Genomic DNA, 12,416 nt, shown 5'->3' on the forward strand with positions numbered 1-12,416 from the left:
CGTCATGAAATGGCCGCTCACAATTCCTGTGTTCTGATTGGTCTTCGGACCGGAAGAAGTCAGTGTGGCGGATGACGAACATTGTAAACAAATGTTTTAATGTTTGAAGTAACGTTTTGTGGGAGGAATGCCACTTGAAGAGGATCAAGTTTGAGTGAGTATGTTTGCAAACATGGACGCAAGAACGTTCCCGTGTGATAACATTAGCCATAAAGCTAACAACGGCCTCGCGAAATGGTGGCAAAACAAAGTGGTGGCAAAACAAAGTGGTGTCCGTCACGTGTGGGCAAAAATGTCTTTATTCGCTTGGTCCTTATAAGGTGGAGTGCAAATGGTGGTCCTTGAAAAAAAGTTGTGTTCCGTAAGACTGAAATACACGAGTTACCATGAATTTAGCGTCGGTGTAAAGAAACGTATGAAACAGCGTGACGAAGACTGACTTTACAGGATATAAATCTGAAATGTCTTTAATCTTTCTTATAAGTAACATCACAGAATGAATGGGAAGGTCATTGTGTGGCCTAAAACGCAATCAAATTAAGTTTAACAGGTCAGAAATTCAGGTAAATAGAGTCTAACAATTATTGCTAAATCTTCAAAGTAGTTAAACATTACGTCCTATGAGCGATGTGAAATTGAATTCTTGTTTTTTTTCTTCTTTTTTCTTTGTAAGTTCCAGTATGTTGTTCGAATTACTTTTCACGTCAGTATGGTTCCTGTTTGTCATCGTCTGGGTGGAAACAAGTGTGTGGTTCTTCCTCTCAATGTTCTACCAAGACGGAGCCTTATACCATTTGGGAGACGGGTAAGAAAGACGTTTACTTCTCAGAAGAACATTCTCAATCAAGAGCTGAAGTCTCATATGCTAGTCTTTAAATTAAGGCCTAAAGTGTGTATTAAAAGTATGCACACCCCTGTTCAAATCCCAAATTTTTGTGACCAAGATTAGTCATTTCCAAAATGTTTCCAACATTAATATGTCCTATATCATGTACGACTTTTTGTCTTAGATATTTGGTTACAAATACCTCTGGGCAGGGAGGCCAACAACATTAACAGTAGTCTAATGGCTGTATATGTGACAATATGGTTTAGTCAAGCCTTATCTCTCAAATGGGGAGACACATAGGCTTGAAACTCTCTCAGACACATTAGAAAAATGTGTTGTGATGTAACAAAACCAAGGTTGAACTTTATGGTCACAATTCCGAACAATTCGTCCTCAACACTAAGATAACATCATACAGTGAAACATGGAGGTGGCCGTCTGCATGCTTTTGGACCATTGGATGCTTTGTCTAGGTAGAAGGAACAGTGTGCTAGAAAGCAAATAATTGTCATAAAAAGCCTACTAAAACATCTGATATTTATTTGGGGTTAAACAGGGGTACTTTGGAAGGTGAGTGTTGGCGCAAATTTAACATGAGTTTGAATGTGATTACAGTAGTTCATTCTGAGCACAGCTACAAATTATGAGAGCGTGTACACAGTTATGCAAGCACATCATCTCAGCTGTTTATTTCCCTTCTCAAAAAGATGTGTAGTTTATAGGTCCTGTTATTGGTGTGAAAAGTCTTGAAATTATTTATCTAGGTCTCATACTTTTATATAAAAAAAAAGGTACTTAAACAAGGGTGTTTAGACATGTTATATCAACTGTAAATCATAGCAGGCATAGCAGGTGTGTTTTTGTGCTAACTTCTAAATCTCAAATTGTACTGAACCTTTGTTTTCTATAACAGTGCATTTTCAGATGGTTCTGACCAGCTGATATACATGCTGAACAGGTATGGACCTTGTTTTGATAAGTTTAAAGAAATAAAATATGGCATTAACGGTTGTTTTAAGGTTCTATATAAATAAAATTGAGTTGAGTTTGAGATTGAAAGGGACATTGAGTGCTCCAGTGGAATTATGTGACCCCAGTAGTCTAAGCACAATATTTTGATTAATAATGTGTTTGTGGATTATGAACTAAGCAGAAAATTCCACCCGTTTTTATCCATCTCAGGGGGCGGCCATTTTGCCACATTCTGTCGACTGAAAATGACATCACAGTGCCTAAGGGATCAGGTTGCGAATGTCACGTGACCAAACCCAGAAAAACAGGTGAGCTACGTGTGTCCCTCAGCAATTGTGACGTCATTTTCAGTCAACAGCAAGTGGCTAAATGGCCGCCCCTGAGATGGATTTTACTGCTTACTGTAAGTCGTGTTCCGCAAACGCAATACGAAACAGAATACTGTGTTTAGAAAAAATGATGGTCACATATTTTTAGTCTCATCTCGTCTTGTGTGTCTTCACAGAGTTGATTTGCAGAGAGAGATGTAGCTCGGGGGCATGACGAACATCCAGAAACGACTCCTGAATGCACTCTTTTGACTTGTATGCGAGCACACTGTGCTGCTTTTTTTTTTTTTTTTGGAGACTGATACAAAAGTCCAAAGAGTTGATACGGAGCTCTGCGTGAACGGCTGCCGTGATGTTTATTGTTTGTGTTTTTAGAGTGCTGCTGGGAAAATGATTAGCGACTACTTTTGTTCGACTCATTTTACGTTTGTAGGATTTGCACAAATGTGTGTTGTTGTTTTTTTTAACTGACGTTCTATGCAGCTGAAGTTGTCGCTATTTAAGGCCATGTTTTGAGATTTCAATCAATATTTCCAATAATGTTAATATCAACATCTCATTTTGCGAAGAAATGCAAATGTACATATCACAGGTGTTGGAGCTATGATCAAATACTAATTTCTAGTAATGTATTTTAATTGTTGAAAAGATTGTACCTAAAAAAAAAAAAAATCTATCCATCCATATTCTAGTGATTGTCTTCATTGTTAGCTGGTTTTATATAGACAAATATTCATTTACACTCACATTCAGTGTCAAACAAAAATAATAATAAAGGTTGTGGGGCACAAGAATTCAATGCTCAGAAAAAAAATGATCAAAACATGTATGTAAATCAACAGAACACTTAAATTAGCATTTTACAACTGTTTGAAAATTTAGAATAAAATGAGCCGCCAAAATTAATGGCCTGGCTGTCGTTTGCTCTCCAGCTCTCTTACATAAAGAAGTAAATAAAATTAAGGTCTTGCACTGCAGTAATTGAATTGAGTAGTGTATAAAAGAGCATATTTACATTCGCTCCTGCTTGTTAAAATTAATTTGCGTGTGTATGTTGTATGTGCACTTTGTTACATCTGCGGTTGTTTTTAAAGTGCTGAGAATGACATTTTACAGTTAATACAAGAAAAAATTGCACAATTACAACTCTAAACAAATAATTACAAAAAAAACTAGTTTTGTAGGGAAACTCTGACTAAACGAATGTGTTTTAACTTCTTTTGAAAAATAGCCACTGAAAAACTTTTTGTAACAGAGAGATGGAACAGGTCATTCGTCGATGAGTTGTTTTTTCCAATGGCAGATGAGAGGATGCAATGTAAAATAATTTTAACAAAAATACTAATGAATAATAATTTGTTCAAAAACATGAATTTTAAATGTATGTACAATTGTCTATTTTGCTGATATCTTTTACCATTCACACTAAATCCATGAACTCGTTATTTTAGATGAATGACCAAAACTACACTGCGATTGTCCAGGGTGTTCCCCGCCTACTGCCCAAAGCCAGCTGAGAAAGGCTCCAGCACCCTTTGTGAGGAATAAGCGGTCAAAAAAATGGATGGATAATCATGATGGACCAAAACTACATGCATTACGATCACCCAAGACTTGTGTTTCACGTCAACAGACCACAAGGGGGCGCTCACAAAAACAGCGACTATGTAATATTAGAGCGGGTTAAATGAAGTCCTTCCGGCGATTCCGGTGTTAAACAGTTCCTTCAGCAAATGGAGGGTACGTTTCTGTAGTTTCGCGTTCCTGTCCCTTTCTTCGGAGCTATCCGCTCGTTGTATTTATTCCACGGTAATATTATTTAAAAAGCACACCTTGGGAGCCGTTTTGTGCTATTATGGCGCCGACGATCCAGACGCAAGCACAGCGCGAGGACGGACACAGGTAAACATGTTACGTCTTTTAGTGCCGCTGCTAGTTTGCCGCTTAGCCGAAGTTTAATCAGTGACTAGCCATTAGACATTAGCGAATTTGATGGGTTTAATTCGTGAGACAAAAGTAAAACGAGGCATATGTCTTAGTTATTAGACACAAATTTGAACACTGAATTTAAATATAGAAAAGACGAGGCTGGAAATAATATATTAAACAAAAAACTTCCACCTCTCACCAGTTATCCTGATTTATGTCCTAACAAATACCCCATCTCCTATTATGCTTCGGTTAGCAGACAGAAGGTCTAAGGTTCTCCAGCTAATATGTGTTGAGAGTTTGTTTTCCAGTCAATGATAGAACGTCCAGGCCCTGAATTAGCAAATCAGTCTATTTTGTTTTGGCCTCGTTGAAGCTGCGATCAAATTTTTAGGAATGATTACTGCATGCACCGTTGTCAAAATTTTGTAAACAGAGACCCCCTGCCCTGTATTAATTTATAATGACACTGTATTGTTTAGTCACTTTTCAAGTGTTTCGTTTTGCCTTACTTTTTTAGTCGGCCATCATCACACAGAACTGTCCCAGAGAGGTAAGTAGTGCTGTTACGTATTTTACTGATGTAGGTGAAAATAACTTGTAAATGACAGCCATTTTGTGTCTATGATAGGTCAGGTGTGGTCTGTCGAGTGAAATACTGCAACAGCCTGCCGGACATCCCGTTCGACCCCAAATTCATCACATACCCATTTGATCAGCACAGGTACTGTGAATGCCCCTTTCTCAAATGACCATTGTGGACTGTGGACATAAACTTACTGAGTAGCTTTCTTGTTTCCGCGGTAACAGGTTTGTACAGTATAAAGCCACGTCTCTGGAGAAGCAGCACAAGCACGAGCTCCTGACCGAGCCGGACCTCGGCGTCACCATCGATCTCATCAACCCGGACACGTACCGCATAGACCCTAACAGTAAGTCAGCTGTTTAATTAATGATGACCTCCGTTACACATGAAGCAAAGTTAAATGCAACTCAAATGTACTTGGTTATTCTTTTGCAAACAAATAGAGGCAGTACACTTTGTTCAACTATTATTCCAAGTGATGACATCATAGTTTTATTGTTTTTACTACTGTGATTTATTTTTTTCAACTCAGTACACTTGGATCCAGCTGATGAAAAACTGTTGGAAGAGGACATCCAAGCTCCGTCCAGCTCCAAGAGGTAAAGCTACAAAGTTGAGCTCGCCCAGATTGCATGTTTGGAGATTTTTACTTTTTTTTTTTTTTTTCTTTCACCCTTTTAGATCCCAGCAGCACGCCAAGGTAGTGCCATGGATGAGAAAGACGGAATATATTTCCACGGAGTTCAACAGATACGGCGTCTCCAATGAGAAAGTGGAAGTCAAGTGAGTTGACGATGAAGTGGGAATGCATGCATGTGTGAGAGTGTCTGTGGGGAAATTGTGCGTGTGAAATCGAAAGAAAGTGTATATGCGTAAGTAAGAGTGGGTCAAAATTACAAAAGATTTCTAACCTGAACATGTGTTTGTGTTTAGGATTGGCGTGTCAGTCAAACAGCAGTTCACAGAAGAGGAAATCTACAAGGACAGAGACAGCCAAATCTCCGCCATCGAGAAGACATTTGAGGATGCACAGAAACCGGTGAGTGAACACACAGTTGTACACCCCAACAAATTGCAATGCAGTAAACCCCCCTTCCATTGTGGGATTCAAGTTCTCGGTCCTCATTATTTATTTATTTTTGTACAGTTAACATTTTATTTTTTTTGGCTAAATTATCTATTTTGCATGTAATTTCACTGTTAACCACTAGATGGTGGAACCACGTTTCGTTTGATGGTGTACATTTTAAAGAAAGAAAAAACAAAACAGGAATTATTTCAACACAGCCTAATATTTGTTCAATTTATTGAATGTAATCCGAAAGTAATCCTGCTTTTTATGCCTACAAAAAGATACAGCTAATGTAAATTTTTGGGTATAGTTTCACGGGTCAACATTTTTATTTTTTATTTTTTCCAAACTTTTTTCATCAGATGCAAATAAGCTCTTTATTATTTATTTATGCACTGATTCCCTCCATTTTTTCTCGAGCACATCAGGTTTTCATAATTATAACATGGAATATCGTAATATATTTAGTAATACCGGTACTTGTCAAGAACTACAATTTCTTCAACCGTTTCTTGCAGTTGAGAGTCTGCATCAATGCCTTCTGTATGCACTAGCATAAAAAATATATAAACGTATAAATACGTCTTTGGGACACTTAAAACATTTAAAATAGAACGTATTTATAAGTTTTTGGGAGCAAATGGGTTAAGGACCTTACAAAATTGAAGTGCCGTAATTGCTATATTCTTGGTACATATCTAAAAATGTTTGTGTTCAGATTGTGCAGCACTACAGCAAACCCAGAGTTACCCCTGTGGAGGTTCTGCCCGCCTTCCCAGATTTCAAGGTGAGTGGATACCTTCATCTGCTCTGACTGTCAATTGTCACTAAAAAAAGAGAGTAGCAGCCGATTACAATGTCTTCCGTGCGCCTCGCCAGATGTGGATCAACCCGTGCGCTCAGGTCATCTTCGACTCGGATCCCGCTCCGAAAGACATGTCGGCGCTGGCGGGCGTGGAAATGATGTCTCAAGCCATGATCAGGTAGCGTCAAATAGGACCCGCCGAGTGCGTATGAAAAGTGAAAAGCTCAAGCGATGAACACGTTCCACGCAGAGGCATGATGGACGAGGAAGGAAACCAGTTTGTGGCCTACTTCCTGCCCAACGAGGACACGCTTCGCAAGCGTAAACGGGACTTTGAGGAGGGGCTGGACTACATGCCGGAAGATCTGTAAGGAAACGGCAAGTCCTGGAAGTGGCGTGCTTCAGAATTCCTGAGTTTATCCGGCGGCTTATTTGCCTTTTTCAGTTACGACTACAAGATCGCCAGAGAGTACAACTGGAACGTGAAGAACAAAGCCAGCAAAGGCTACGAGGAGAACTACTTCTTCATCTTCAGAGATGGAGACGGGGTTTACTACAACGAGCTGGAAACGAGGTACGCTCGTCAAAAGAAACGCAAATGCTCAAGAAAAAGCAAAACATACTTGTGGAGTTAATGAACCTTTAAGAAAAATTTTGAGGCATGCTTTTCCAAAAAAAAAAAAAAAAAATTGGTTGAAAGACAAATTCGCTGTAAATCCTTAAAATTTTGCTGGTGTTATATTAGTAGTAGTATTTTTAAATGTTATTCATTATAGTAAGGTCATTATTACATTTTTTTTTTTTAATTGCTTATATTGGTTAAAATGTGTTATTTCGAACTATGTTAAAGCAAAAGTAAATTAAGTTATCATTCAAACTAAGATATTTTTTACTATCAGTAATTTGTTTTTTAAAATGGATTCATTAAAATGGTTTGTTTGAAAATAATTTCGAACATATAGTCATTAACAACAAAATAAATAAAAATACAAATCAATAACATAAACAATCAAAATCCATAATATTCCAAGTGAAAACATAAACTAAAAGGAGTATGTTAAAGCTGTTTATAATACTTTTTTAAATTATATTGTCATCCATTTATTCTCGTTATTTTTTTGTTTACAATTAATATTATTAGTATATGTGTTTAATTTTGGTTACTTTTCAAATATTTTTAATCAATACGTTTTTTTTATTTTTTGTTTTTTTTAATTTATACAAAACATTTTCGTTCACATCTTTTATTGTATTATTTATATTTCTGTTTTATTGCAACTCCTTTTCATCATATATTTTTGAATATATTGCTGTTGTTGCAATGCTTATTGCAAATGTTTATGTGTGTCAATACGGCGTTTGCAGGGTGCGTCTAAGCAAGCGGCGGGCCAAAGCGGGCGCCCAGTCCACCACCAACGCCGTGCTGGTGTGTAAGCACAGAGACATGAACGAGAAGGAGCTGGAGGCCCAGGTCAGTCTCCATCTTCAACCCTTTTGCCATCAGCTTCAGGTTGCCGTTTACGACTAATAACTCTTTGACTGGCAGGAAGCTCGTAAAGCTCAGCTGGAGAACCACGAGCCCGAGGACGAAGAGGAAGACATGGACATGGACAAGGACTCTGGTCAGTCATCCGTTATTCTCTCGATACGGCGGTACCAGAAATGCAATAATGATGGCACGTTTGATGACTTTTTAATTTTTGCACCAGGTGACGAGAAAGAGCGAGGCAGCGGCAGCGAGGCCGAGAACTCCGCCAGCGATTCGGACAGAGACGACGACGACGAGGAGCGGGCGAGGCGGGCGCCAGATGACGACGAAGAGGACGAAGACCGAGACAGGGCCAAGATCAGCAAGGACAGGAGGAGGCGGTCGAGCGGCGGCAGCGAGAGCGGCGAGGACCGCGCCCGCGAGATGCGCGACGAGGAGGAGATCTTCGGCAGCGACGACGACGACGACAGCGACAACGAGCCCAAGAGGAGAAGCAGCGGCGACGAGGGCAGCGATGATGATGAGGGAGGAGAAAGAGGAGGAGGAGGAGGAGGCAACAGGAGTCGCAGCGCCTCGCCGGTTCCCAGCGAGCGCAGCAGCGAGCGCTCGGAGGCTCCGGCGCAGAGCGGGAGCGGCAGCGACAGGGTGTCGGATTCCAGCGACGCCAGTGACTCGGAATGATTGCGTCATCAGACACAAACCTGACGCTACTTTTGGACTGGAGACATCAATACTTTTAAATAGATGTAGCTTGTACACCGCGGACATTCTTTTGTCTTTGAAGCAGCCGTTACACAAAATGAATTTTTTTTTCTTTTTTTTTACATATTATGTAATGCCTTAAAAAATGTCATGTTCATTTTTTTTAAAGTCCACTTAAAATATGTTACTTTGGGTGTGAAGTAGGGCTGAATGATTTTGAAATATAATTGATTTTTTTCCCTTTAATCTTGAGATTGTGATTTAATATGCGATTTTTTTTTTTCCAAGGTCCCACATGTATTTATTTTAGTGCTGTTAGTGTTAACTAATTAATCACAAAACATTACTGCATTCATTATGTATTAATGCAGATTAATCACACTATTAATTTTGACCATAGATGATACTTTAGCTTGACGGCAGATGGTTACGTTACAAGTAGTAGTATATTTGTTCATTAAACTATTGGGGTCGGGGTCTCGGGGTCACAAAATTCTAAGATGTGATTAAACTGATTTAAAAAAAAATAGTCGTTTGACAGCTCTAATGTATTTATAAATACAAGCAATAAATAGATCTTTACGAAAATATTTCATTTATTATATATATGAATGCTTTGGTCCTATAGGTTAAGCTTGTGCAAAAATTAAGGAAAATAAAATGAAAAAGTTAATTAGCTGCTTCAGTCGTTAACTTTAAGCTTGTAAACTGAGTAGGAACGGGCCTTCTAAAAACAATTTCCCTGACAAAATGTGCACCTATATAGACTCAAGCTGTCCATTATACTCATACAATTATGTAATATCAAACTATTGCATGTGGCAAGGTGGGCTCTTTTGTTTAAACTTTCCTTTTTGTTTATTGTCATACTGAAAAAACAAAGTAGTGTATAAGATGAAAATGGACAACGTTGCATAGGTCCATCCATTTATTAGCAAGTGGCATGCCATTAAAATAAAAATAAAAAAATGGACAGAAATCAACCATTTTCATGGGTTTGCAAATTCAGCTGGCCAGCTCGTTTTTCAGCCACTGCTCGGTCAAGCCGTTCTTGTTGTCGATGCTGAGACTCTGAGTGGAGAAGAAAATGATTTATTTATTTTTTCTCCACAGACGTACTGAAGTCATTGCAAAGAAGAGAGGATATCCTTACCTTGGTGGCACGCATCTCTTTCCGCACCAAATCCACGGCGGACACGCACGACATCAAGGCCATTGGGCTGCAACCTTTGAATTCAATGCACATTACGTTTTTTTTTTGTTTGTTTGTTTTTTTTAATTGGGGGGGTGGGGGGGGCATTCAACGTACAGTGTTCATTCTAATGAGCTAGAGTAGTAGAATGGATGGTGTTGATTTATTACGTAAATTGAATAATGAAGAAAAATTATTTAAAAAAATATATATCCATTTGTAAAAATATCTTAAAATGATTCCGTTTATGTTGTCTTTAATTTAGCAGATCGGCCAATGGATTACATGCCACGGAGGAGGCGGGTCTTCCAACTTCCGGGTTTCTACTTGTTTCCACTTCCGGTTTGCGACGTGGGGACCGCGTCCCAGTACTTGCACTTTCCGTAATCATTTGTAGGGTTGGAAAGGTTTTTAATTTTTGCTACCAAATTAGTAAATTTACAACACTGACTCTGTTTTTGTTTTGTTTTTGTTTTTGGTAAATTACAGCTGTGTTGTTAGTGCAAGTTGCTGAAAATTATCCTAAAATTCATTGATAAAGGCGATTAATTGCCAAGGCCTACCAGTTGTAAATGAGATGAACACAAATGTCTAGACATAATAAATACTCACCGCTAGGGCCCAAGAATATCACTAGCCTGTGGGGTGTCATCATCCCATCAGCTCCAATGAAATCGTAAGCATAGGCAATGATCTTGCGTGGCAGTCAAGGATATGTCAACATTCAACATAAAAATAAATTAAAAAAAATTAAAAATCTGAAAATTCCGTGAGAAATTCGGTGTGTTACCAATTGGCGGTGCTATGATTATGGCAAAAATTGATTCCGATTTGGTATGGTAGAAGTGAACTAAATCACACTAATTTGTTATTACGTTAGGATATCTGGGCTCTTGCTCTGGAAGTTTGTTTCTTAAATCGTCCAGTGAGATGTTCTGTAAGACAAATGTTGACTTTCAAAAAGTAACATTCCAAAGGGGAAAACAAAAGTGCCACTTGCCTCGTGTTCCTGATCCAACAGTAGATGTGACCGGTCCACTTTTACTATGAGACAACATATGACACGTGCTTGATACTGGACAGCATACAAGTCGATTTGGGATGAAGATGCACTCACTTATCAGTGCGTTTTGGGGGTTAATAAGCGTTCTCAGTTTCTGCTTGAGGGTGTCATCCATCTGTATTCCCATCATTGCCTGAACGGTTATACACAGTTGCAGTATAGGACATGTGCAGTGAGTGATTTTTATTATCATGATTAAATAAAATGATATCTTACTTCATCTATCGCTGCCAGTGATGTATATACTGGAGCCACAACACTGACAATAGGATTTGGAATTGGAAAAACAAACAAACAATTATCATTGTGGAAAAAAATCATTGACATTGAATCATGTATTGGCATTGTAAAATAAGTATTGGCATTGTAAAAGGTTGTATTGAAAAAATAAAATACAAACATTAAAAAAACAACAACACTATTTTCTTTGACCATTTTTTTCATGATGTCTTTTTCAATGCCAATCTGCAAAAAAAAATTACACTTTCTCTTTTGTTTTTCGAGTGTCACAGTTTTTCAGTTTCACTTCTCTTTTTTTCAGTTTTAACTTTGGCAGTGTTTTAACGTGGATGGGCGGGCACGGGGTGGGGGGCGGGGCTTTGACCACGACAACGCAGCTTTTCCGGAGATTGAAAGAGGAGAGCGCGCCCTCTGTCGGCTAAAGGCAATACCTGAATTCTCTGTGGCATATCGTCAGAGACTCATGGATACAAAAGTTCACCAGGAACTCCTAAACCGTCTGTAAGTCTGTTTTTTTCCCTACATATAACCTTGTGGCGTCAGTGGTAATGTTTCTGTATTGAACCACTTAGCACACTAGCTAAATGTGGAGAGTATATGACACAGGGAATTCAGGTATTGCCTTTAGCCGGCAGAGGGCGCGCTCTCTCCTCTCTTGAAAAGCTGGAAGGTGTTCTCGTAGCCAAAGCCCCGCCCCCAACCCCGCCCTCGCCCCTCCACGTTAAAACATTGGCAACAAGTTGAAACTGAAAAAAAAAAAAAAAAAAGAGAAGTATAACCAGAGTCAAAAGTGAAAAACCGTGACACTCGAAAAAAAGAAGAAAGCATAAAAAAAAAATCAAAAAAATCTGCAGATTGGCATTGAAAAAGACATAACACAAAAATATGGTTAAAGAAAATAGAGGGTTCTTTTTAATGTTTGTATTTTATTTTTCAATTACAACCTTTTACAATGCCAATCCTTGTTTCAATGTCAATGCAGATTTTTGTTTTTTAAATACAAAATCTTATTGACAGTGTTGTGGCTCCAGAACAGGCAGATCAATGAAATGCTCCTCCATGAGATGTCAGAAGGTACATCCAACTTTTTGTCATTCATACAAAAGACTAAAAAGTTCCTGCAAATGTTATTAACAAGATACACAGGCTCAGATTTCACACTGAGGAAGTAAACTTGTGAGTAAATTGACACAAGATTCTTTCAGTAT

General features: G+C 38.6%; 1 protein-coding gene and 1 long non-coding RNA gene across 4 annotated transcripts; one reads left to right on the forward strand and one right to left on the reverse strand.

Annotated features, from left to right (window-relative positions):
- Window positions 1-6: 6 nt before the first annotated feature.
- Window positions 7-9,386, forward strand: paf1 (PAF1 homolog, Paf1/RNA polymerase II complex component). Of its 2 annotated transcripts, none has more exons than XM_077541560.1 (17): window positions 7-154; window positions 674-805; window positions 1,743-1,787; window positions 2,307-4,032; window positions 4,580-4,612; window positions 4,691-4,783; window positions 4,870-4,991; window positions 5,178-5,244; window positions 5,327-5,428; window positions 5,579-5,684; window positions 6,436-6,504; window positions 6,597-6,700; window positions 6,773-6,889; window positions 6,968-7,096; window positions 7,888-7,993; window positions 8,069-8,144; window positions 8,232-9,386. In XM_077541560.1, exons 4-17 carry the CDS (start codon window positions 3,986-3,988, stop codon window positions 8,690-8,692), a joined length of 1,632 nt encoding a protein of 543 aa, XP_077397686.1. In that variant the 5' UTR covers window positions 7-154; window positions 674-805; window positions 1,743-1,787; window positions 2,307-3,985; the 3' UTR covers window positions 8,693-9,386. The 2 variants fall into 2 exon arrangements, with proteins under 2 accessions (XP_077397686.1, XP_077397687.1); XM_077541561.1 differs by lacking the exon at window positions 7-154 and adding an exon at window positions 207-563.
- Window positions 9,387-9,627: 241 nt separating this feature from the next.
- LOC144033454 (uncharacterized) lies at window positions 9,628-10,209 on the reverse strand. 2 transcript variants are annotated; one of them, XR_013287985.1, is made up of 3 exons: window positions 10,023-10,209; window positions 9,867-9,940; window positions 9,628-9,784 (listed from the first exon to the last, which is right to left on the reverse strand). It is a non-coding gene; the product is annotated as an uncharacterized LOC144033454 (long non-coding RNA). The 2 variants fall into 2 exon arrangements; XR_013287986.1 differs by lacking the exon at window positions 10,023-10,209 and having other exon boundaries at window positions 9,867-9,992.
- Window positions 10,210-12,416: the final 2,207 nt, after the last annotated feature.

The sequence above is a fragment of the Festucalex cinctus genome, chromosome 13, assembly GCF_051991245.1.
Source record: "Festucalex cinctus isolate MCC-2025b chromosome 13, RoL_Fcin_1.0, whole genome shotgun sequence".
NCBI classification, from domain to species: Eukaryota; Metazoa; Chordata; class Actinopteri; order Syngnathiformes; family Syngnathidae; genus Festucalex; species Festucalex cinctus.